This window comes from Panulirus ornatus, chromosome 2 (assembly GCF_036320965.1).
Source record: "Panulirus ornatus isolate Po-2019 chromosome 2, ASM3632096v1, whole genome shotgun sequence".
Lineage (NCBI taxonomy): Eukaryota > Metazoa > Arthropoda > Malacostraca > Decapoda > Palinuridae > Panulirus > Panulirus ornatus.
The window spans coordinates 22043513-22071238 of record NC_092225.1 but is presented as its reverse complement, the minus strand read 5'-3'; the positions used below and the strand labels follow the sequence as shown (position 1 = coordinate 22071238).

General features: G+C 41.1%; 1 protein-coding gene across 1 annotated transcript; it reads right to left on the bottom strand.

Annotated features, from left to right (window-relative positions):
- Positions 1 to 751: 751 nt before the first annotated feature.
- Positions 752 to 26386, bottom strand: LOC139754158 (probable glutamate receptor). The gene is made up of 12 exons (XM_071671315.1): positions 26250 to 26386; positions 25952 to 26071; positions 24787 to 25010; positions 24539 to 24667; positions 23553 to 23711; positions 20652 to 20742; positions 19102 to 19405; positions 7192 to 7412; positions 4387 to 4567; positions 3963 to 4062; positions 2644 to 2773; positions 752 to 2504 (listed from the first exon to the last, which is right to left on the bottom strand). Exons 1-12 carry the CDS (start codon positions 26325 to 26327, stop codon positions 2382 to 2384), a joined length of 1860 nt encoding a protein of 619 aa, XP_071527416.1. The 5' UTR covers positions 26328 to 26386; the 3' UTR covers positions 752 to 2381.
- Positions 26387 to 27726: the final 1340 nt, after the last annotated feature.

The following is a 27726-nucleotide window of genomic DNA, read 5'->3' as shown; positions in this document are numbered from 1 at the left end:
AGTTACGACCATCTTGGTATCAGGAGGGTTAGCAATGGCAGTATAGTGAAACAATACTACTGTGGCTATAATGTCTCACTCCTTGTCCCCAGGATGCTTTCTTTTTTTAATTTCCTCATACACATGGTTTGCTGGCATTTAGTCTACAGCATACTCTCTCTACCTTACATGGGACATTTAACAAAATTATTAACTTTTCTTTGTGAACACTGTGTGCTAGCCTTGCCTTCTGGGGAAATCTCATGGGAGGTAAAATGGTAGGCATTCACTATTGCTAACTCCAATTTTAACACATCTTAAGTCAGTCTTTCTGTACACGTTATCTCCATACTATCTACTTCTCTGATTCCCATTTCCTCCTAAAACTCCCTCAAAGGGGTGCTACAGCAAGTCTCCATAACTAGTGAACTCCAGAGCTGCTTTGTCTCGTATCTCACTCTTAACAGGCCACTGGTTAAGGGAAACTATTGTGCAGTGTTTGGAGAGGCTCCTATCTAATGTTCCTGTTGACTACTACTATCTAATGCTCCTGTCTTATGTTCCTACCTGTAGTGTTTACCTAATGATCCTGCCTACATGTTCCTACTTACTACTACCTACTGCTCTACCATTTTGCCAAAAGGCAGGGCTAGCGCACACTGCTCACTGTAGTGTGTTTAAGAAACACATCTAGACAACACTCAGGACTACTATCCTTTCAAGCCTATTTAAACTATGACTACAAGAAAGACTTTCCACCAATGTATGCACAAAAACACAAGAAAACAGCCAATGATATCATGCATCCTTGTTGCAGACCCAACTTTATGATTTGACTTTAGAAAAATATTCAATGTAGAGGAATGACTGCAAAGCTGATACTACCAAATGAATAATTTGAATTGCTGAAATTCAAGCATCAGAGAGCACTGATGAAAGTATCGACAGTAAAAATACGTTGTGGGCTGGTGAAAAGTAGTGAAACTTAGTAATATATAAGAATGTTTGTATTTTGGAAGAAAATGGTTAACAGAGTGCGAGCAGACAAGATGGATTACCTAAAAAGAGATGCGAGATGAAGGTAAACAAGTGAAGTGAAAAAGTATGAATATTCAGGCCTCTGGTAGGATAAAATGGTGTTGAATACATAGTCTTGATTTGAGGTAAAACATGTTCACTGTTAAAGATGCTGTAATTTCCTCTGCTAGCACAGGCTTCTTTTAATGAAGTGATGGTTGACTTTTCCATCACTGTGCTGGTATAGGACAGTCCCTTTAACAGACTTAGAAGTATCTTTGGAGGGGGCTTGTGGAAATATCTGGTGCAGGGTGGGGTGAGGAAGCTGCATTGTTTAATGTCCATCTTAATGATGGTGAAAGCATCATTTAATGCAGGATTTTATGTGAGGGCGGGGTAAAAGTTCATACTGATATTAGTGTGCATTTAATTACCTGGTCAGGTTCATGTAATGATTGCTGATGTTTATGTGCATATTACACACATCTAAATGTCCATTTAGTGTATGTATGTGCATAATGTATACTCTGTACATGTCTAAATGTAAAAATTTGCATACATTTACACATAAATGTACATAGAGTAAAATAAAGTATCTCACCACTTTTTGCATGAAACAATATGACACCATGGCCAAAGGATTTTGAGACATGTCCATTGTTAGTGACACTTCTTGTCATTTGCCATTATAAATATTATATTTGAATATGTATAATGATTTCATATTTTGATGAAAATAACTATCAAGTTGGGCTATCATAATCATTTAAAATTTTCTCATATTCACACTTACCAACCCTATAGAGATAACAGGAGTGTACTAATCATTTCAAAATTCATTGAACCCATCTGGGAGGATACCTTTTTTACTGTATGTACATGAAACAAGCACTGATATATCCAAAACCTGATCTCTGAAAGTTTAATTCGATTTTTTGATAAGCTTGCTGTAAGATACAGAATCACAAAGTCAGACATACATACTCTTGTACATATATTACAATGATGTCTACTGCAGGAAAAGAATGAAAAAGTACGTCCTTCATCATGGTATCTCATTTATGGTTTACAGTTAAATGATTAGTTCTCCTGGATTTAGGAGTTGCTGGCAATATAGGTCAGCAATCTTTTAATATGACTATGAGAGGACTATGATGTATCAAATACAATTTCAACAGTAATGCTATCCTCTCATGGAATTTGTGATCTGTTAAGCCTCATGTGTACCATAAATGAGGTCTTCATAGGCTTTTGATTATCAGGCAAATATGTTAAAATTCCACTGATGATGCTTCTTGAATTACTAAAGAATATTTCCTTTCATCAAGTTATATGTTGGTTATCCTATTAACAGTTAACATTCTTTTAAATATGGCTGTCTAGGTTTATGAGATCATTCTGGTTCCATGAGATGAGATTTCAAAATGAAGAACCTGAGCACTGAAAATTTCAAGAACAAAGACCAGTAGACCACTAAGAAGTCCAGCACCAAGAGCCACAAACATGCCCTAAAACAAAAATGAATGGTTTTATCAACAGAGGATGAATTAGAAACTTTGAGACAGTGAATCATATCAGTAACAAATTCTACCATGACATTATTTTCATCATTTACTTAGTTGTTTCATAACAAAGATATTGTACTACCGAGACATTAGAGGCAGAGAAGGTTGTGGTGATGGTGATCTTAGTTGGTTGGTAGAGGCAAGAGGTAGAATTTGGAGTTATGTCCTTCATCCACTTCAAAAACAACCCGGCTTCTGTTATCCGCATTATTCTGTAAGGTAAATGCTAACTGGAACCACATCTTTCGTCTTTCATACTTGTCTGCCTTTCCTTGCGTTAGTGAGGTAGCGCTAGGATCAGGCAAAGAGGGGCCACATTTGCTCATGTCCATTCTCTACCATTATGTGCAATGCAGTGAAATCATAACCCCCTATTCACAACCTAGCCATTTCAGATGAGTGTTTATGTAATAAAATGAGGTTCAAGACTGGGTTAGGGGCTCAGAAGTTAATTTCTTGTCAGATTATTTTCATGTGACTGTGTTTTGTCAAGTGATGCTTACTAAGAGGTAAAGGAATATATGAGAACAGGTGGTTACAGTGTTACAGTAAAGTAAGCTTGCCATTTCTGTGTATTGGTTGGGCATTGTAAAAAAGGGAACAGAAGTACCCACAGGAGTATTCTTCTTCATTAGTCTCATTTGTCTGCTCCTGAAGACACTACCTCACTAAGGCATTGGGAAAAAAAATGCTGGGAGTTATATGTATATAAATTCTACCTATCTATATATCTGACACCCATTCCCTTTGGGAACTCCCTTAGGGGAATGGCTACAGTGAAAGTGTCTCCATAATTGATGAACTACAATGCCACTTTTTAGCCTATAGTGTCTCACCCTTAATACGCCACTGGCAAAGGGTAACTCTAATGCAGTGTTTTCCAAGGTTCCTACCAAATGTGTCTACCAACTACTTCTACCTATTGTGTATACCTTATATGCCTGTCTAATGTTACATCTTATCACTTCTACCTAATGCTCCTAACTTATATCTGTATCTAATGTTTCTACCTAAAGCTAAAGTTCCTACCTACTACTTGTACCTATTGCTCCTACCATTTTGTCAAAAGAAGCTAGTGCAAAGCACAAGATCTAGACTTAGGAAGAATGAGCTGTGTGAGTTAAGTGTTCAGTGTTATTTGTGATGAGGAGAGATTGTATTTGTTGACAGAATACCAGCACTCTATGTGTGGGTGGAGCAGAAAGAAGAGAAGCTACCTAGGTCAAAGGAGTGCAACTTGACAACCACTCAAGTACTGGCACATTATGCAACCATTAAGAACCCTCCCAATATCCAGGAAGGTAGCACAGGTATAACACCTCCCTGGTTGGTGGCTGCCTACCAACTACTACCTGCATGTATGTGAATTATCAAAAACATACACATCTGTTGCACTGTTACCTATCACTTAAAGTAGAGACGAGAGGACTGTCCTTCTGAACTATCAGAGTTATCATCCAGGTCAGGAATCCTTCTCTAGACATGTAGAAGTCACAGCGTCCTGATGAAACATGATGAGTGCAAATGAATATGCTTGACAATCATCTTTATCAGAAGATATGCTCTATTGCTTTCGGGAAAATATACTGGAGCCGATTTATTTTCATTTTGCTTTATGTATAATGAAAATGTTTTAATTTCATAATAATGCCACTGTATTTTCAATTAAGTTGAGAAATGCAGGACTCATATCTATTTCAATAAAGAGCATTCCTTATTTTGATCTAATGTTAACAAAGTGCAACATAAGCAACAAACTGCCATTAAAGTAATCATCAGACTCACATTCCAGTCCCAACATAAAACTGAGACCTTGAGGACACACCTGTACGAGAGAAGTGTTGTGAGGTGAGGATGGTGAGCATCATCTCTTCTTCAATAAGGACGTGGTCACCTTTCCTGACCAAGGTGTCCAAACTCCTGGCATGGTCCACCACTCGCTCGTAAAAGATTCGCCCTTTCTTCTCTGCTTCACCCACTTCCCACAGGATCCCAGATTCTGCATACTAAAGAACACCATTGAAAGTACATACATACACATATTTATTTTTCATACATTTGCCATCTATGTTAGCAAGGTAGCATCAAGAACAGATGACTGAGCCCTAGAGGGAAAATACTTATTTGGCCTCCATCTCTGTCAATTCTTTTGAAAAATAAAAAAACAGGAGGGGAGGATATTCAGCCCCCACTCCTACCCCTTATAGTCGCCTTCAATGACAAGTAGATGAAGAAAAACTGGAGGACGTGAGGTGATTTAGATATCCGGGAGTGGACTTGGCAGTGAATGGAACCTTGGAAGCAGAAATGAGTCATAGGGGGATGATGGGGCAAAAGTTCTTTGAGTGCAGCAGAAACTGGAAAGAGAGAACATTACTTAGGAGGGCAAAAATGGGTATAAGGACAATATGTGGTCTGAGGTAGTTTTATTAAGTACTGAGAGGGTATAAGGAAATAAATGAATAAAAAGGCCACATCCATTCACATCTATACATGAGCTGTCATGTATGATGCACCAAAACCACTGCTCCCTTTCCACATCCAGGTCCCACAGACCTTTCCAATGGTTTTTTCCAGGTATTTTATGAGCCCTGGTTCCGTTCACTGACAGCACCTTGACCCCAGTATACCACATCATTCAAATATACTCTTTGTGCACACCTTTCAACCTTATGCATGTTCAGGCCCCGATTATTCAAATCTTTTTCAATCTGTCCTTCCATCTCAAATTTGGTCTCCCGCTTACCCTTGTTCCCTCCACCTCTGACATATATCCTCTTTCTCAACCTTTCTTCGGTCATTCTATCCATATGTCCAAACCATTTCAACATGCCCTCTTCTGTCCTTTCAGCGACAGTAAGTTTATTTCCACACATCTTCATACTCTTTCATTAATTACTCATCTTCATACTCTTTCATTAATTACTCAATGAAACCACCTCACACCACATATTGCCCTTATTTCATTTGCAACACATTCATCCACCTCATTTCTGCTTCCATGGTTCCATTTGCTGCCATGTCCACTCCCAGGTATCTAAAACCCTTCAGTCCCTCCAAGCTTTCTTCATTCTCACTCATATCCCAACTAACCTTTCCTTCAATGCTAATGAACCTAAAAATCTTTCTATTATTCACATTTACTTTCAACCTCCTCCTTTCACAAACTCTTCCTAACTTAAAGTCACCAACGTTTGTAGCTTCTCACTCAAATCTGCCACCATATAAATACATATCTATATATTTAGAAAGAGAAATTCCTATATAAAACCAAAGACCCCTATCTCCAAGGGTTCCTGGTGCAACAGGGCTGCACTACAATCAGTAGCAGGGAAAGGAGGGACTTTTATGAAAGACAAGTTTTTCATCAAGACTGTACACTGATGTTAAAACCTCATCTGAGGTGACTTTTCACGTGTGGTATAGTCACAGGCAGATGTAGTCTGGTAACATCAGGAATACTATTACTACTGCCTAAAAGATTATGTGGCAAGAGTGTGCATGTTCTTAAAATTATCTTGATCACCCAAAGAAGGTGTTCAAGACTTTTCAAATGGTTGTTTTAATTTAAAAGTTGATGGTATTGATGACCCTGGCAGTTGACAGGTCTAAGGACCAAATAACTAACCAACCAACCATATAGTACTATATTCTGATGGATGTTATTGCCTCAACCCTACAGATAGTACCAAACACTGCATCCTTGATATGAGTAATTACTTTACGTACAGTTGCTACTTAAATGTGAGACTAATATTTCTGCTTAATCTATGCTGACCAATGGTATCAGACTGCAGTGTTTCTAAGAACTTGATAAACTTTGAATACTGTATATCCAAAGAAATGAAAGACTAATATATATTACCATTATAAGAGATAAAGGGAAAACAGTATTGTTCTTTACTGATAATTGTGTCTCCTATAGAAGAGAAACGTGATAATATCTTATTTGTATTTCCATTTGTTTTGGCCTTGTACAGTCACTTTCCAATAATGTCCTTATGGTTTTCCCCACTGAAATCACTGTCATTTATCATTGAGATCTTGTAAGACTTTGCATATATAAAGAAATTTACTGATGATGCCAACGTCATTCACCCTCAAAGAAATAAGGGAATATAGGGATCTAGAAGTACTAAACTTTTCTCATACAAATATTGAATATTGTTTCCCTGATACCAACTAACTCATTTCAAGATGACAAGTGAGTGGCAAAGGCAATCATGTGCTCACTTGAGGCATCTTTGGATGAAAGGGAAAATAAGAAAATAAAGTGAGAAAAGGATGCAAAAAACATTAATTTGAGCTCAGGTGTTTATAAGCTTGAGTTTTAAAGTAAATTGGTTATTTGAAGAGATGGAAGGCAAAAGCTCGAAAAGAGTTCCACAGGTTTGCTATTCAAGGAAAAAGGAAAGTGTCATAAAGGTTGTCAATCTTTGCATGGCTGGTCTCCACACAGAAACCATGGAAATCAACAGCCTATTGCGTGAAGTGGATTTATAAGATTATCTTCACCTGTCTTCAATCTCTACACAGAAACCATGGAAATCAACAGCCTATTGCGTGAAGTGGATTTATAAGATTATCTTCACCTGTCTTCAAAACGGCATGTGCAAAGTGAATCACATACCCGAAAATACCCTGAACTTGTCGAGTTTGTCTGCCAAATCATGGTTACGGATGGATCGTCCAGCACATCCCGGAGGGACTGGTAAGGTTGTTGAATGTATCTCACCGCCAGAAGGGACATGAGGTTGCCAGCGTAACTCCGTGTTAACACCAATGTCATCATCATCCATACCCCTAACACCAGCCACTCCCACCACCAACAATCCCCAGTCTCGCTTATGTCTGAAGAGAAGAGAAACCGACATCTATGGATACTATATGTATGTGTAAATGAACATCAGTTAGTTTATTTATATATTTATTTATATTTATTATTTATTATACTTTGTCGCTGTCTCCCGCGTTTGCGAGGTAGTGCAAGGAAACAGACGAAAGAAATGGCCCAACCCCCCCATACACATGTATATACATACGCCCACACACGCAAATATACATACCTACACAGCTTTCCATGGTTTACCCCAGACACTTCACATGCCTTGATTCAATCCACTGACAGCACGTCAACCCCGGTATACCACATCGCTCCAATTCACTCTATTCCTTGCCCTCCTTTCACCCTCCTGCATGTTCAGGCCCCGATCACACAAAATCTTTTTCACTCCATCTTTCCACCTCCAGTTTGGTCTCCCTCTTCTCCTCGTTCCCTCCACCTCCGACACATATATCCTCTTGGTCAATCTTTCCTCACTCATTCTCTCCATGTGCCCAAACCACTTCAAAACACCCTCTTCTGCTCTCTCAACCAAGCTCTTTTTATTTCCACACATCTCTCTTACCCTTACGTTACTCACTCGATCAAACCACCTCACACCACACATTGTCCTCAAACATCTCATTTCCAGCACATCCATCCTCCTGCGCATAACTCTATCCATAGCCCACGCCTCGCAACCATACAACATTGTTGGAACCACTATTCCTTCAAACATAGCCATTTTTGCTTTCCGAGATAATGTTCTCGACTTCCACACATTCTTCAAGGCCCCCAGAATTTTCGCCCCCTCCCCCACCCTATGATCCACTTCCACTTCCATGGTTCCATCCGCTGCCAGATCCACTCCCAGATATCTAAAACACTTCACTTCCTCCAGTTTTTCTCCATTCAAACTCACCTCCCAATTGACTTGACCCTCAACCCTACTGTACCTAATAACCTTGCTCTTATTCACATTTACTCTTGACTTTCTTCTTCCACACACTTTACCAAACTCAGGCACCAGCTTCTGCAGTTTCTCACATGAATCAGCCACCAGCGCTGTATCATCAGCGAACAACAACTGACTCACTTCCCAAGCTCTCTCATCCCCAACAGACTTCATCCTTGCCCCTCTTTCCAAAACTCTTGCATTTACCTCCCTAACAACCCCATCCATAAACAAATTAAACAACCATGGAGACATCACACACCCCTGCCGCAAACCTACATTCACTGAGAACCAATCACTTTCCTCTCTTCCTACACGTACACATGCCTTACATCCTCGATAAAAACTTTTCACTGCTTCTAACAACTTTCCTCCCACACCATATATTCTTAATACCTTCCACAGAGCATCTCTATCAACTCTATCATATGCCTTCTCCAGATCCATAAATGCTACATACAAATCCATTTGCTTTTCTAAGTATTTCTCACATACATTCTTCAAAGCAAACACCTGATCCACGCATCCTCTACCACTTCTGAAACCACATACATGTTATATGCTCCCCTCTGAAGAAAGGGTTCTCAAAGTCTAGACCCTTTTTTTCTAAAACCAAAAAAAACGACTTCATTAGTTTGGCAAAAGTTTTTACTGTTAAGAAGTACCTACCAGAGGTTGTAGGGACAACTGTGTTAATTTTGTTACTACACTACAATGAAGGTTAGTTGGCAGACAGGTAGTGTGGTAGGTCTATGATTACTCATTTTTGCTCAAACTTACTCTGTTCATTCCCTGCTTCAAACAGCCCTATTCTGTTCAAATAGCCCTATGCTGTTCATTCCTGCTTCATATGGAGATTGTTCTGTCTCAATATCCTTTACAATGGTGATGATATAAAAGAAAATACGTGAGGTAAAGTTGATCATGGTAAAGATGTTTAGTCAATTCTTAAGTTTCTTTTTGCCTATTCCTGAAACATATTTTGCTACACCTTCTCTGAGATCATATGTATAACTTGCACAAGATGTATGGGAAAAGTACGGGTATCCAAATTTGGTGTCTTAATGGTATGACTATGTTCATGAGCCTCATTTTGTGCACGCATACTCTATAACATGTATTATACCTGGGGATAGGCAAGAAAGAATACTGTGTCGGTGAAGGTGACTAAGAAATCTGAGAGTGCATGGCCAGAAATCCTCCCATCCTGTATTACATTCCAAAAGAACGAACCGAGCAAGAAGCCAAGTGAGGGTTCTCTCCTCTAAGGCTCTGTCATCTGTTCTTGATGCTACCGAACTCATGTGGGAAAGGTCTGTTTTCCTAGTGCTTGCTACCTCGCTGAAGCAGGGGGTAATGATTCTGTTTCCTGTGAGGCAGGGTAATGCCAGGAATGGATGAAGTCAAGCAAGTATGAATATGTACATATGTATGTAAGTGCGTTTCTATGAACTTTGTTCATATATATATATATATATATATATATTTTATTTTTTCAAACTGTTCGCCATTTCCCGCATTAGCGAGGTAGCGTTAAGAACAGAGGACTGGGCCTTTGGGGGAATATCCTTACCTGGCCCCCTTCTCTGTTCCTTCTTTTGGAAAAATTGAAAAAAAAAATAAAATATGGGGAGGTGATAACAAGTAGTGGTGATGTGAGAAGGAGATGGAGTGAGTATTTTGAAGGTTTGTTGAATGTGTTTGATGATAGAGTGGCAGATGTAGGGTGTTTTGGTCGAGGTGGTGTGCAAAGTGAGAGGGTTAGGGAAAATGATTTGGTAAACAGAGAAGAGGTAGTAAAAGCTTTGTGGAAGATGAAAGCCGGCAAGGCAGCAGGTTTGGAAGGTATTGCAGTGGAATTTATTAAAAAAGGGGGTGACTGTATTATTGACTGGTTGGTAAGGTTATTTAATGTATGTATGACTCATGGTGAGGTGCCAGAGGATTGGTGGAATGCGTGCATAGTGCCATTGTACAAAGGCAAAGGGGATAAGAGTGAGTGCTCAAATTACAGAGGTATAAGTTTGTTGAGTATTCCTGGTAAATTATATGGGAGGGTATTGATTGAGAGGGTGAAGGCATGTACAGAGCATCAGATTGGGGAAGAGCAGTGTGGTTTCAGAAGTGGTAGAGGATGTGTGGATCAGGTGTTTGCTTTGAAGAATGTATGTGAGAAATACTTAGAAAAGCAAATGGATTTGTATGTAGCATTTATGGATCTGGAGAAGGCATATGATAGAGTTGATAGAGATGCTCTGTGGAAGGTATTAAGAATATATGGTGTGGGAGGAAAGTTGTTAGAAGCAGTGAAAAGTTTTTATCGAGGATGTAAGGCATGTGTACGTGTAGGAAGAGAGGAAAGTGATTGGTTCTCAGTGAATGTAGGTTTGCGGCAGGCGTGTGTGATGTCTCCATGGTTGTTTAATTTGTTTATGGATGGGGTTGTTAGGGAGGTGAATGCAAGAGTTTTGGAAAGAGGGGCAAGTATGAAGTCTGCTGGGGATGAGAGAGCTTGGGAAGTGAGTCAGTTGTTGTTTGCAGATGATACAGCGCTGGTGGCTGATTCATGTGAGAAACTGCAGAAGCTGGTGACTGAGTTTGGTAAAGTGTGTGAAAGAAGAAAGTTAAGAGTAAATGTGAATAAGAGCAAGGTTATTAGGTACAGTAGGGTTGAGGGTCAAGTCAATTGGGAGGTGAGTTTGAATGGAGAAAAACTGGAGGAAGTGAAGTGTTTTAGATATCTGGGAGTGGATCTGGCAGCGGATGGAAACATGGAAGTGGAAGTGGATCATAGGGTGGGGGAGGGGGCGAAAATTCTGGGAGCCTTGAAGAATGTGTGGAAGTCGAGAACATTATCTCGGAAAGCAAAAATGGGTATGTTTGAAGGAATAGTGGTTCCAACAATGTTGTATGGTTGCGAGGCGTGGACTATGGATAGAGTTGTGCGCATGAGGATGGATGTGCTGGAAATGAGATGTTTGAGGACAATGTGTGGTGTGAGGTGGTTTGATCGAGTAAGTAACGTAAGGGTAAGAGAGATGTGTGGAAATAAAAAGAGCGTGGTTGAGAGAGCAGAAGAGGGTGTTTTGAAATGGTTTGGTCACATGGAGAGAATGAGTGAGGAAAGATTGACCAAGAGGATATATGTGTCGGAGGTGGAGGGAACGAGGAGAAGAGGGAGACCAAATTGGAGGTGGAAAGATGGAGTGAAAAAGATTTTGTGTGATCGGGGCCTGAACATGCAGGAGGGTGAAAGGAGGGCAAGGAATAGAGTGAATTGGAGCGATGTGGTATACCGGGGTTGACGAGCTGTCAGTGGATTGAATCAAGGCATGTGAAGCGTCTGGGGTAAACCATGGAAAGCTGTGTAGGTATGTATATTTGCGTGTGTGGACGTATGTATATACATGTGTATGGGGGTGGGTTGGGCCATTTCTTTCGTCTGTTTCCTTGCGCTACCTCGCAAACGCGGGAGACAGCGACAAAGAAAAAAAAATATATATATATATATATATATATATATATATATATATATATATATATATATATATATAATAATAATAATAATAATAATAATCTTCTTTCTTTCAAACTATTCGCCATTTCCCGCATCAGCGAGGTAGCTTTAAGAACAGGGGATTGGGCCTTTGAGGGAATATTCTCACTTGGCCCCCTTCTCTGTTCCTTCTTTTGGAAAATTAAAAAAAAAAAAACGAGAGGGGAGGATTTCCAGCCCCACACTCCCTCCCCTTTTAGTCGACTTCTACGACACGCAGGGAATACGTGGGAAGTATTCTTTCTCCCCTATCCCCAGGGATATTTATATTTATTTATTTTGCTTTGTCGCTGTCTCCTGCGTTAGCGAGATGGTGCAAGGAAACTGATGAAAGAATGGCCCAACCAACCCACATACATATGTATGTACATACACGTCCACATACGCAAATATACATACCTATACATCTCAATGTATACATATATATACACACAAAGACGTATACATATATACACGTGTACATAATTCATAGTCTGCCTTTATTCATTCCCATCGCCACCCCGCCACACATGAAATAACAACCCCCTCCCCCCCATGTGCGTGAGGTAGTGCTAGGAAAAGACAACAAAGGCCACATTCGTTCACACTCAGTCTCTAGCTGTCATGTAATAATGCACCGAAACCACAGCTCCCTTTCCACATCCAGGCCCCACAGAACTTTCCATGGTTTACCCAAGATGCTTCACATGCTCTAGTTCAATCCATTGACAGCACGTCGACCCAGGTATACCACATAGTTCCAATTCACTCTATTCCTTGCACTCCTTTCACCCTCTTGCAAGTTCAGGCCCTGATCACTCAAAATCTTTTTCAATCCATATTTCAAACTCCAATTAGGTCTCCCACTTCTCCTCGTTCCCTCCACCTCTGACACATATATCCTCTTGGTCAATCTTTCCTCACTCATTCTCTCCATGTGATCAAACCATTTCAAAACACCCTCTTCTGCTCTCTCAACCACACTCTTTTTATTACCACACATCTCTCTTACCCTATTATTACTTACTTGATCAAACCATCTCACACCACATATTGTCCTCAGACATCTCATTTCCAGCACATCCACCCTCCTCCGCACAACTCTATCCATAGCCCATGCCTCGCAACCATATAACATTGTTGGAACCACTATTCCTTCAAACATACCCATTTTTGCTTTCCAAGATAATGTTTTTGACTCCCATACATTCTTCAAAGCTCTGAGAACTTTCGCCCCCTCCCCCACCCTATGATTCACTTCCACTTCCATGGTTCCATCTGCTGCCAAATCCACTCCCAGATATCTAAAACACTTCACTTCCTCCAGTTTTTCATCATTCAAACTTACCTCCCAGTTAATTTGCCCTCAACCCTACTGTACCTAACAACCTTGCTCTTATTCACATTCACTCTCAGCTTTCTCCTTTCATACACTTTACCAAACTCAATCACCAGCTTTTTCAGTTTCTCACCCGAATCAGCCACCAGTGCTGTATCATCAGCAAACAACAACTGACTCACTTCTCAAGCTCTCTCATCCACAACAGACTTCATCCTTGCCCCTCTTTCCAAAACTCTTGCATTTACCTCCCTAACAACCCCATCCATAAACAAATTAAACAACCATGGAGACATCACACACCCCTGCCGCAAACCTACATTCACTGAGAACCAATCACTTTCCTCTCTTCCTACACGTACACATGCCTTACATCCTCGATAAAAACTTTTCACTGCTTCTAACAACTTTCCTCCCACACCATATATTCTTAATACCTTCCACAGAGCATCTCTATCAACTCTATCATATGCCTTCTCCAGATCCATAAATGCTACATACAAATCCATTTGCTTTTCTAAGTATTTCTCACATACATTCTTCAAAGCAAACACCTGATCCACGCATCCTCTACCACTTCTGAAACCACATACATGTTATATGCTCCCCTCTGAAGAAAGGGTTCTCAAAGTCTAGACCCTTTTTTTCTAAAACCAAAAAAACGACTTCATTAGTTTGGCAAAAGTTTTTACTGTTAAGAAGTACCTACCAGAGGTTGTAGGGACAACTGTGTTAATTTTGTTACTACACTACAATGAAGGTTAGTTGGCAGACAGGTAGTGTGGTAGGTCTATGATTACTCATTTTTGCTCAAACTTACTCTGTTCATTCCCTGCTTCAAACAGCCCTATTCTGTTCAAATAGCCCTATGCTGTTCATTCCTGCTTCATATGGAGATTGTTCTGTCTCAATATCCTTTACAATGGTGATGATATAAAAGAAAATACGTGAGGTAAAGTTGATCATGGTAAAGATGTTTAGTCAATTCTTAAGTTTCTTTTTGCCTATTCCTGAAACATATTTTGCTACACCTTCTCTGAGATCATATGTATAACTTGCACAAGATGTATGGGAAAAGTACGGGTATCCAAATTTGGTGTCTTAATGGTATGACTATGTTCATGAGCCTCATTTTGTGCACGCATACTCTATAACATGTATTATACCTGGGGATAGGCAAGAAAGAATACTGTGTCGGTGAAGGTGACTAAGAAATCTGAGAGTGCATGGCCAGAAATCCTCCCATCCTGTATTACATTCCAAAAGAACGAACCGAGCAAGAAGCCAAGTGAGGGTTTTCTCCTCTAAGGCTCTGTCATCTGTTCTTGATGCTACCGAACTCATGTGGGAAAGGTCTGTTTTCCTAGTGCTTGCTACCTCGCTGAAGCAGGGGGTAATGATTCTGTTTCCTGTGAGGCAGGGTAATGCCAGGAATGGATGAAGTCAAGCAAGTATGAATATGTACATATGTATGTAAGTGCGTTTCTATGAACTTTGTTCATATATATATATATATATATATATATTTTATTTTTTCAAACTGTTCGCCATTTCCCGCATTAGCGAGGTAGCGTTAAGAACAGAGGACTGGGCCTTTGGGGGAATATCCTTACCTGGCCCCCTTCTCTGTTCCTTCTTTTGGAAAAATTGAAAAAAAAAATAAAATATGGGGAGGTGATAACAAGTAGTGGTGATGTGAGAAGGAGATGGAGTGAGTATTTTGAAGGTTTGTTGAATGTGTTTGATGATAGAGTGGCAGATGTAGGGTGTTTTGGTCGAGGTGGTGTGCAAAGTGAGAGGGTTAGGGAAAATGATTTGGTAAACAGAGAAGAGGTAGTAAAAGCTTTGTGGAAGATGAAAGCCGGCAAGGCAGCAGGTTTGGAAGGTATTGCAGTGGAATTTATTAAAAAAGGGGGTGACTGTATTATTGACTGGTTGGTAAGGTTATTTAATGTATGTATGACTCATGGTGAGGTGCCAGAGGATTGGTGGAATGCGTGCATAGTGCCATTGTACAAAGGCAAAGGGGATAAGAGTGAGTGCTCAAATTACAGAGGTATAAGTTTGTTGAGTATTCCTGGTAAATTATATGGGAGGGTATTGATTGAGAGGGTGAAGGCATGTACAGAGCATCAGATTGGGGAAGAGCAGTGTGGTTTCAGAAGTGGTAGAGGATGTGTGGATCAGGTGTTTGCTTTGAAGAATGTATGTGAGAAATACTTAGAAAAGCAAATGGATTTGTATGTAGCATTTATGGATCTGGAGAAGGCATATGATAGAGTTGATAGAGATGCTCTGTGGAAGGTATTAAGAATATATGGTGTGGGAGGAAAGTTGTTAGAAGCAGTGAAAAGTTTTTATCGAGGATGTAAGGCATGTGTACGTGTAGGAAGAGAGGAAAGTGATTGGTTCTCAGTGAATGTAGGTTTGCGGCAGGCGTGTGTGATGTCTCCATGGTTGTTTAATTTGTTTATGGATGGGGTTGTTAGGGAGGTGAATGCAAGAGTTTTGGAAAGAGGGGCAAGTATGAAGTCTGCTGGGGATGAGAGAGCTTGGGAAGTGAGTCAGTTGTTGTTTGCAGATGATACAGCGCTGGTGGCTGATTCATGTGAGAAACTGCAGAAGCTGGTGACTGAGTTTGGTAAAGTGTGTGAAAGAAGAAAGTTAAGAGTAAATGTGAATAAGAGCAAGGTTATTAGGTACAGTAGGGTTGAGGGTCAAGTCAATTGGGAGGTGAGTTTGAATGGAGAAAAACTGGAGGAAGTGAAGTGTTTTAGATATCTGGGAGTGGATCTGGCAGCGGATGGAAACATGGAAGTGGAAGTGGATCATAGGGTGGGGGAGGGGGCGAAAATTCTGGGAGCCTTGAAGAATGTGTGGAAGTCGAGAACATTATCTCGGAAAGCAAAAATGGGTATGTTTGAAGGAATAGTGGTTCCAACAATGTTGTATGGTTGCGAGGCGTGGACTATGGATAGAGTTGTGCGCATGAGGATGGATGTGCTGGAAATGAGATGTTTGAGGACAATGTGTGGTGTGAGGTGGTTTGATCGAGTAAGTAACGTAAGGGTAAGAGAGATGTGTGGAAATAAAAAGAGCGTGGTTGAGAGAGCAGAAGAGGGTGTTTTGAAATGGTTTGGTCACATGGAGAGAATGAGTGAGGAAAGATTGACCAAGAGGATATATGTGTCGGAGGTGGAGGGAACGAGGAGAAGAGGGAGACCAAATTGGAGGTGGAAAGATGGAGTGAAAAAGATTTTGTGTGATCGGGGCCTGAACATGCAGGAGGGTGAAAGGAGGGCAAGGAATAGAGTGAATTGGAGCGATGTGGTATACCGGGGTTGACGAGCTGTCAGTGGATTGAATCAAGGCATGTGAAGCGTCTGGGGTAAACCATGGAAAGCTGTGTAGGTATGTATATTTGCGTGTGTGGACGTATGTATATACATGTGTATGGGGGTGGGTTGGGCCATTTCTTTCGTCTGTTTCCTTGCGCTACCTCGCAAACGCGGGAGACAGCGACAAAGAAAAAAAAATATATATATATATATATATATATATATATATATATATATATATATATATATATATATAATAATAATAATAATAATAATAATCTTCTTTCTTTCAAACTATTCGCCATTTCCCGCATCAGCGAGGTAGCTTTAAGAACAGGGGATTGGGCCTTTGAGGGAATATTCTCACTTGGCCCCCTTCTCTGTTCCTTCTTTTGGAAAATTAAAAAAAAAAAAAACGAGAGGGGAGGATTTCCAGCCCCACACTCCCTCCCCTTTTAGTCGACTTCTACGACACGCAGGGAATACGTGGGAAGTATTCTTTCTCCCCTATCCCCAGGGATATTTATATTTATTTATTTTGCTTTGTCGCTGTCTCCTGCGTTAGCGAGATGGTGCAAGGAAACTGATGAAAGAATGGCCCAACCAACCCACATACATATGTATGTACATACACGTCCACATACGCAAATATACATACCTATACATCTCAATGTATACATATATATACACACAAAGACGTATACATATATACACGTGTACATAATTCATAGTCTGCCTTTATTCATTCCCATCGCCACCCCGCCACACATGAAATAACAACCCCCTCCCCCCCATGTGCGTGAGGTAGTGCTAGGAAAAGACAACAAAGGCCACATTCGTTCACACTCAGTCTCTAGCTGTCATGTAATAATGCACCGAAACCACAGCTCCCTTTCCACATCCAGGCCCCACAGAACTTTCCATGGTTTACCCAAGATGCTTCACATGCTCTAGTTCAATCCATTGACAGCACGTCGACCCAGGTATACCACATAGTTCCAATTCACTCTATTCCTTGCACTCCTTTCACCCTCTTGCAAGTTCAGGCCCTGATCACTCAAAATCTTTTTCAATCCATATTTCAAACTCCAATTAGGTCTCCCACTTCTCCTCGTTCCCTCCACCTCTGACACATATATCCTCTTGGTCAATCTTTCCTCACTCATTCTCTCCATGTGATCAAACCATTTCAAAACACCCTCTTCTGCTCTCTCAACCACACTCTTTTTATTACCACACATCTCTCTTACCCTATTATTACTTACTTGATCAAACCATCTCACACCACATATTGTCCTCAGACATCTCATTTCCAGCACATCCACCCTCCTCCGCACAACTCTATCCATAGCCCATGCCTCGCAACCATATAACATTGTTGGAACCACTATTCCTTCAAACATACCCATTTTTGCTTTCCAAGATAATGTTTTTGACTCCCATACATTCTTCAAAGCTCTGAGAACTTTCGCCCCCTCCCCCACCCTATGATTCACTTCCACTTCCATGGTTCCATCTGCTGCCAAATCCACTCCCAGATATCTAAAACACTTCACTTCCTCCAGTTTTTCATCATTCAAACTTACCTCCCAGTTAATTTGTCCCTCAACCCTACTGTACCTAATAACCTTGCTCTTATTCACATATACTCTCAGCTTTCTCCTTTCACACACTTTACCAAACTCAGTCACCAGCTTCTGCAGTTTCTCACACGAATCAGCCACCAGTGCTGTATCATCAGCAAACAACAACTGACTCACTTCTCAAGCTCTCTCATCCACAACAGACTGCATACTTGCCCCTCTTTCCAAAACTCTTGCATTCACCTCCCTAACAACCCCATCCATAAACATATTAAACAACCATGGAGACATCACACACCCCTGCCACAAACCTACATTCACTGAAAACCAATCACTTTCCTCTCTTCCTACACGTACACATGCCTTACAACCTCGATAAAAACTTTTCACTGCTTCTAACAACTTGCCTCCCACACCATATATTCTTAATCTTCCACAGAGCATCTCTATCAACTCTATCATATGCCTTCTCCAGATCCATAAATGCTACATACAAATCCATTTGCTTTTCTATGTATTTCTCATACATTCTTCAAAGCAAACACCTGATCCACACATCCTCTACCACTTCTGAAACCACACTGCTCTTCCCCAATCTGATGCTCTGTACATGCCTTCACCCTCTCAATCAATACCCTCCCATATAATTTCCCAGGAATACTCAACAAACTTATATCTCTGTAATTTGAGCACTCACTTTTATCCCCTTTGCCTTTGTACAATGGCACTATGCCAATCCTCAGGCACCTCACCATGAGAAATACATACATTAAATAAACTTAACAACCAGTCAACAATACAGTTACCCCTTTTTTAATAAATTCCACTGCAATACCATCCAAACCCGCTGCCTTGCTGGCTTCCATCTTCCGCAAAGCTTTTCCTACCTCTTCTCTGTTTACCAAATCATTTTCCCTAACCCTCTCAGATTTTCATTACTGATAGAAATACCAAACAAATGAATTTGCCTTGTTGCAGTAACACACGAATAAGCTGAAAAGCATCCACTGTCCATCTTTCTTGACCAGTAGCCATCTTGAGAGAGAGGCGAGAGGACATTAGCAATGCTATAGCAGGTACAACCAGCAACGTCGTCAGGATGGCCACCCACACCAGGGGTGCGAGGGGCAGCAGGAAGCCCCATGGGTTCACCTTTGGCATGCCTCGACCACCCAGAATTCTAGAGTTGGTGATCATTACAGGCCACAGGAAGTCCACAACCTCAGCTCGGCTGGCGCTAACACCGAAAGGACCAAGACCAATGTCTGCCTCCTGTGAGGGGAAGTAACTCACCATGAATAATTTTGCAGATAGTGAATTAGTACATGGTGAGTAATTATATGAAGTGAATCATCACATAAAGTGATTCATTACATAAAGCAATCATTATATAAAGGGAATCATTCTATGAAGTGATATATTACATGGAATGAATCATCACATAGATTCATTAAATTGAGTGAATCATTATATGAAGTAATTCATCAAATGAAGTGAACCTCTATTTACATGAGGTGAATCATTACAAGAAGTGATTTACTTCATGAAGTGAATCACAATGTGAAGTGATTTATTAATACATGGAGTGAATAAGTACATGGAATGAATCATTGCAGTGATTTATAAGGAAATAAGTCATTGCATGGAGGGAACTATCAAATAGAGTGAATCATACCATGGAGGGACTCATGAAGTGATTCATTACCTGCAGTGAATCATACTATAAAGTGAATCATTACCATTATCTGGGGTGATTCATACCATAAAGTGAATCATTACAAGTGAATGACTGCATGGAGGTCACCACATGAATCATTAGACCATATGAATCATTAAATAGAATGAATCATAACATATGCAACACGAATTTTAAAGCAAAAGAAATTCTTACAAAGAGCTACCCACTTAACTTCACTAGAAAAGTCATAATGAAGTACCAGCTTCAATAGTGATGGGAGTGACGTACTCACTTCAATGGTAATGTGAAGGTCACCCACCCACGCTAGTAGTAAAGTAATAATGATCCATCCACCACAGTAGTAATGTGATAGTGAACTACCCTCCTCAGTAGTAAAGTGATAATGATCTATCCACCACAGTAGCAATATAATACTGATCTACCCACTTTGGTAGTTACGTAATTGTGTCCTACCACTACAGTAGTAATGAGTGACCTATCCCCCTCAGTAATAAAGTGCTAGTGACCTACCCTCCAAAGTAGTAATGTGACACTGAGCTACCCACCCCAACCTCAGCAATAACAAACAAATCTGAATTATTTTTCTTTATCGTATGATGATCACAACAGTCAACATGCAAATGGCTGAACCTGATAACTACTGCGTCTCTAAGGTTGGCATGGCCACTACCTAACCTTTGGTCATGACAATCACAGACGATGTTATACATCTAAGAGAGCAACACATGTAGCTGAGGGGGTTTAAGTGAGTGTTGCTCTCTGTTGCCACAGCACTGAAGTAACTTCTGGCTTACCTTTTACTGGACCTCCTGGACTTACCTTCCTGCTCACCACACCCACCATGCCAGACCAGGATCCATCCGCCTGTTTGATGCCCCACGTGCCATCAGGAGAAAGCACGTAGATGTACCTGGCGAGGCAAAGAGTCTGGTGATAGTCCGTGTGGCCATAGCTGTGCCCTTCTGCCACCTTGGAGTAACCAGATAAGCTAAATAACACGGGAGAACAGTCGGCTGCACTTTTCACATCCAGGTTACAACAATAACATGAAGCGCCTCTCGCGGCGATACTGAGAACTACGACAAAATAGCAGAGCTTTGCGTGGACACGAATTAATGAATATTGTTACATCCTCTTTCATTTCTTTCTTTCCTCTGACTAGAAATGCACATGCATTTACAAAGAATATTTGCGAGAGCAAAGAGATGAGAAATAATATAACGTGAAAATTATAAGATGTAAAGTAAGTCAATGAACATTAAAGTACACGAATCTCGTTCACAGTGAGATTATGATGTATACAGCTGCACCTAAAAAATATTAGTAACAATCAGTGAATCTCTAACGAGGCTTGACACATCTCCCTGACCTGGCTTAAAGTACAATGTCATTCATCACTGGTGCACTGGGGCTACTGGTAAGGTACTCTGTTGCTGAACAAGATCCCGAAGACCATTGTCCTTCACATGAGCATCACCATTACCCTTATTTACCACATCTGTGAGAGTGGTCACCACCCATCACTCCGTCTGTACACCACCTATCACTCCGTCTGTACCTCACATGACCTGGCGTCTGACTGGTTACAGTTCCTTTCCTCCATTTCTTATCTCCAAGCCTAAACGGTTTAAGTCTGTGTCACCGCCACATAACTAAGGGAGGTCATGTGCTTTAACACTTTCATAAAAGAACCTAACTGATACAGCAAGTCTTTCTGTTTATTTACCTCATTCTCCCAAATTATGCTGAGGCTTTAGTAAACTTTCTACCATGGGTAAAATCGTTTTTGTTCTACAAATCATCCACTGAATAGGTCTTGTGGCGGTGCCCAGCGCGAGTGTGTTCCTAATGTTCAAAAGAGCTAGATATTGGTCTTCACCATTATGTTCAGTTTCTCTGAACATATTCTTTAGCAGTTTTAACAGTAGATTCAACTGATCTTCCCATTTGTTTCGCTGGTGAGCTGAGTTTGTCTTTAACTGATTCCCTTTTTAATAGTAAACTTTGATATTGTTTCTAAAATTATATGAGGACAATTATCACTTGTCATTTCATAAGGAATAACACATCTAGCTGAAGGAGCCTTGATTCTTACATCAATTTGAACAATAGTGACATACAGTGAGTCAATCTCCCTAAAGTTAGAAAAATAATTTCAAAAAAGGTCAGTGCCAATCTTTTTCCAAGGTCTGTTGAGACGCTCATAACTTACTGGGGTTTCATTTGGAGGGATTATTTCATAAGATCTACATTGTAGTCTCACAACATTGAACACCATCGACTTTTATTTCAGCTTTGCTGTTAGGCCCAGTACACATCCTCCCTGGTTCTGCGTTAGCACCCTTGTATACCCACATGGCCAACGAGTATGTCAGTTTCTTTATCTCGGTTCGTAACTGCCTTGGTACCACAAGTCTTTGTAGAGTAACCCCTCTCCATCACATGAGCATTACTAATATGCTGAGCAGGTAACACATTAACAGTAGCACCACAATTAATCTGCACCTTCACCGGGTCACCAGATATCAACACCTTGCAGCAGATACACACCCTTTTTGATCTTGGGGTAAAGAATGAATAGTCTCTACACAACAGACTAGTTCTACATCCCTTATAGGATTACTTGCTATCTCTCACCTCGTACACAGCATTAACCTTTGCATCAGAGATACGTGAGGCACTGGAATGATTTCTCAAATCATCCTCTGGGCACGGCATTTCTCTTTACCTTAATCAACTTAGGAAGTTTTACTACAGAACTTGCAAACATGAACCGTCCTAGTAGTAGATCTGTGGCTAAATGGCCGCCCAGCTTTCGCACAAGACTTACAAGTTTCCTCCTCTTGACCAGGCCATTGTTACGTCTTCCTAAGATCATTTCCTAAACTCATACTTTGTCTGGCACAGAATTCTTGCCCCACATATATATCACCAGAATTCTCCGCCTCTCCCAAACACTCACGCCAGTCTGCGACCTCCATGACTGTATCTATGTCTATGGCAGCTTGCAGGTCCAACCTCTGTTGAGAGAATAGTTTTCTCTCTTTTTGTCACCTCCAACACTCAATCATCAGCCGGTTCATGAGCAACTTATCATGCATACAACCACAAAAACCACATGATTCTGTCATGTTCTTGAGAACAGCCATACACTAAGTATTCCCATCATTCTGTTTAATTAGAATCTCTGATTTTTTTTCCTGCCACCTACGATTACCTTTTCAAAATTATTTGATAACTTCACCTCGTACATATCAACTCTCAAATGCATTGAACAGTAAACAATTCACAACGCGATCTCTTGTCCATCCCCGACAGTTGAAGGTAATTTCTGAAGAGTTGGAGTCACAAATACCAGCCCTCAGCCACATTGGACGGTCGTAAATCTAAAACTGCACAAGTGGGGAAACGACATAAGGCATCCCCCACCACAGAACCCCTGCTTGAGGTGTCGTGGAGGACACACATTTAGCAGCAGACCTGACCAATAATTCGCTTCAAGTCTAAGACTGACACTATGTTGAGTCTTCTTAACTATCTAAATTCTTTCCAGGTATTTTTCCCTTAAAAGTTATCTGTTTGCTTCCCTACTCTGACCTCACATGGTCTCTATATCCCAGATCTCATCCACAAACAGCCTAGTCATAACGCAATAGTCCTGGGGCGAGCTGCATCCCATTGGTTTATGACACGACAGTGATCATCGGTACGACAACTTACGAGAAATTGACGCTGCCAGCGAACTCCTCCAGCATGTTAGGTACGTGTCCTGTGAACCAAAGCTGCTGGCGACTTGGATCATCAGGGTCCTGCCGTATAACAGGGCGGGTCAAGACGGAGCGCTGTGCTGTCACCACAAGACTTGGACGACGGAGGAACCTGCCGAAGGAGAGGGAGAGAGAAGAACCGTCTGCGGTGGAAGCGCATGAGAAAATCAGGGATCAAGCTAAGGCGACGCACTCGGGATAGAGAAGTGTGTATGCTACATACTGTGGTGGAGGTCGAGTGAAAGTTGCCCCAGGCTGCTACATACTGTATGGATGTGGAGGTCGAGTGCAGTCACTGTACAGAGTATATAACAGAGAGAGAGAGAGAGAGAGAGAGAGAGAGAGAGAGAGAGAGAGAGAGAGAGAGAGGTGGTAATCCAACAAAAGACGTAACTAGGGCATATCAAAGGGTTTATTTGCCACAAACTGTACGGGATATGGAGACTGTATACATTATCACACTGGCAGAGCTTTTCAGATAATCGTTCGAGTATACTTAGGAGTTCTGAAATGACTGTAGACGAGAGGAGGGGTAGGGGTCATCCCATGGGTGCTTGTGCAACAACACTTTTGAGGAAGAGAAACGAGGAAAATATATTCTATGACTGATGTTTCATTGAAGGTTATAATACGTGTAATGCTGATGTATACAGTGACGCTAATACCTGGTGTTCAGGGAAGGCAAAGCACTTGGGAGCAAATGAGGTTGTAAATATTTCAATCACCGGCATTTACGCAAAAATTTGGGACGAAAAACACAAAACCAAAATATGATACCATCTATGGATCTCACATTGAAATTACACATCCTAGGTAACATTATTATGGTCTTTCACTCCTATAATGATAAGCTCCAGCCTCCTGCAAGCGGAGGGAGATCATCATACACACACACACACACACACACACACACACACACACACACACACATATACTTACTTGGAGAACTTGTCAGGGAAGAGTGGGAGGTGGCTCGTGAGTCTGAGACCCCGGTGGGGCGTCCAGGAAGCAACACGGAGAGGCGAGATATCATAGGTCGTGTATGGGAGGTACAGGTAAACAATGTACCTGGAGGATTACAAAACAGTTACAGACACCCTACTACAGGTGAGTTATAAGCAGTTATAACGAACGAAGACTATAACTTCAAGGCATTTCTAAGTACATTGAGGAAATATTTTGCTAACCTGGGCGACAAAGATGTGTCGTCCGCAATGAGCAACATGGCGTTGGTCATGGAAATGGTCTCATGCAGGTCCTGCAGCTCCGAGAGGGGCAGGCGGGTGACGACGAGGAGCCTGGTCGGCCAAAGCAGGAGGCGGCCATTGAGGGAGAAGTCGGCGAAGGCGGCGAGGAAGGCTGGGTCGTCGCTCACCACCACCACCGTCACGCACCACGACAACTGACGAAGCTGTGGACCAGATAATGACAGAGGTTATGTATAAGTAGTCTATTCGGCTTCGCAAAAAAATATTAACGTGAATTACACACCTCAGCAATATGAGAGAAACCTACCCATCATAATTAGCAGAAAAGTGACATTAGCAATTACGGTCAGTCAATAGATGGATCTCTTTTCCCTAAATCACACCTCTCTGTGACTCTGCCTTCAGTATTTAACACCTTAATACATACATGTGTCAGTACATAGATAAACATGCTCCCCCCCCCCCCCCATCTGCCACATATAATCTACATTTGAACTGCATGAAGATGCCTTGAGTGGTATTGCTGTATAAGGACAGATTCTTCACCTAACAATAAAGTTTCCATCGTTAGACAAAGACCATAAAATTCTGTGAAGGCCAGGTGTCGTAAAGACTACAATTAGCAGTCATTCTGATGGAAATCATACTCCCGGACTGTCCATCAAACTAGAGTGCATATGTTTGGGATACGGTCTCAACATTCACAACCTCCTGAGACTTCACACTCTATCTTACGGGTCTCTCCAAACTTATTGTTTTATCATGTGAGGCGGCGCCCCAAGAAGACTTTACCCACAGCATTTTTCTCATGGCTCAGCTGGGTCGACTACGGCCCACTGCTGCGGCCAGGATTCGAACACAAGCAGGCTCAACCCCGGGCAGCCAATGAATATATGAGTCGGCAACACCTTTTCGCTACTCATGTTGCTTGGCTACCAAAATTTGGTGAGGGCATCAGCAGATCACAATGTCATATACGAACAATATATATATGAAAACCTCTAAGTCATAGACACCCATCACTCGATACTCCATAATAAAACAAGATTACAGAAATGAAATGGTTCTCAGGCGAGTCGATTGGCTAACTCAATGGGCCAGTGTGTACATAACTACTATTGTTATTCTTATCATTATCACTTACCCTCTGAGCTTGACTTATGACCTGGTCGAGCTGCGCCTGAGTCACATTGGGCTCCTGCCCGTCCGCTGCTGCTACTTCGAACACCGCCATTCCCAATAGACCCCGTACCTGACCTATACCCTGGGGAGAGAACGAACATCACCACCTTCAGTAGACGCTGTCGTGAGCATTAGTTCCTAGGTGAAGCCATAACAAAATATTTACAGAGACGTGAGACGCAGTAGTGAACACAAGTTCCTTCCGATGTGATGGTCAAAACAAAATATTTACAGAGACGTGAAAATCTTGCAAGACGAACCTTGATGTGATCGTAGGAAGTGCTGCCATCTGTGAGGAGTAGGATGGTGCAGCGGGGATCGAATGCTGGCACCAACATAGATTCGACAGCTCCTCCCACTAACTCCGGTACATCACCCTCACCTACTTAGGATGAGGAAGTATGAGGAATATCTTGACAAATATTGAGATAAATAGTGTCTGTGTTCGTAGTGTATACTGCTCTGTGACGCTGAAGCAATTACACTCATACTGAGGCAGGAAAGACGACAAAGCTAATGATCGGGAAATGCCACTTTTTATGGTAGCTGAGATGCCGCCACGGGCAACTGAATGCCCTCTTGCATATATATATATATATATATATATATATATATATATATATATATATATATATATATATATATATATATATATATATATATACACGCACACACACACAGTTCCTATGGAGTATATACCTTTAATATAGGTACTATATCGTGTTGATCACACAAATTGAAGGAATTAAAATAGACAGTATTTAGATTTAGCGCAGGAAGTATTCAGGATTAACGCGCAGAGGTATGTGGGTTTAACATGGATAAGAAGTAAACTCTGGAAGGCCTAAAGTCAAAATAGAAAACTGGTCACCGAGGGTATTCAAAGAAAACGTAAAAGTGCAGAGGATAGGGATAACTAGTCTAGATTTACTTACCGCTGGACCGGGAAATTAGTTGAACTGTAGGTAAGAGAGCGATAGCCAGGAACGACAGTGTTGTCTTTGCGGTTGTAATCATCCTCATGACTAAGAAGACATAAGAAATGCATCATATTAACATCTGTTGATGATCAGCATCAGTCACAGTACTGAATTAAGACTGACAATTTAAAAAGTTATGCTCTTAAACCTATGGACGTATCTGCTTTTATTAAGTCTCTAAATGCAGCTTGAATAGAGAGAACTAGCTAAATTTGACTCATTTCAAGAACTTTCGATCAATTCAGAATGGAGGATTGATGCAAAAGTGTGCATCACATCCTGATGAAGGGAAAGTGCCACTGCTTTATGAATCATATGATTCAATGTCTACTTCACAAGCACAAATATGCCTAGGTTGCCTTGAGAAGGTGAAATATATGACTTAGGTTGACTTAGAGAACTTTGGCTGACCCGGAGGACTTAGGCTAATCTGTAGAACCCGAACTTGTCCATAAGAATTAAGTGATCAGTCAGACCCCATCTATAATTCTCTTTTGTTTTTTTATCTGTCAATGTACTAAGTTTATGCAAGCCTCTTCGTCCCTCTAGAGCTGCCACTTGCTATTCATCATAGTTGTTCTGTCCACTGTATTCACACTGTTGTACTACTACGACGACTGAAGGTACACTCTCCCATCAAAGAACACTGTCAGTGCTTTTTGCAAGGTCTGTCAGGTATGTACACTTGTGGCCTTCCCTTGCACTGCTGCTAGTGTTATTTGTGCATTACAGTTGTTACCACTACCACTACTACTGC

Excerpts from the sequence above, each read along its gene's own strand:
- LOC139754158 (XM_071671315.1), bottom strand. The coding sequence starts at position 26,327 with ATGTTGGTGCCAGCATTCGATCCCCGCTGCACCATCCTACTCCTCACA. Across the intron at positions 23,712-24,538 it reads TTCCCTGACAAGTTCTCCAA|GTTCCTCCGTCGTCCAAGTC; the intron begins GTAAGTATATGT and ends CTCCTTCGGCAG. Across the intron at positions 4,063-4,386 it reads ACAACACTTCTCTCGTACAG|GACGCTGTGACTTCTACATG; the intron begins GTGTGTCCTCAA and ends ATGTTTCATCAG.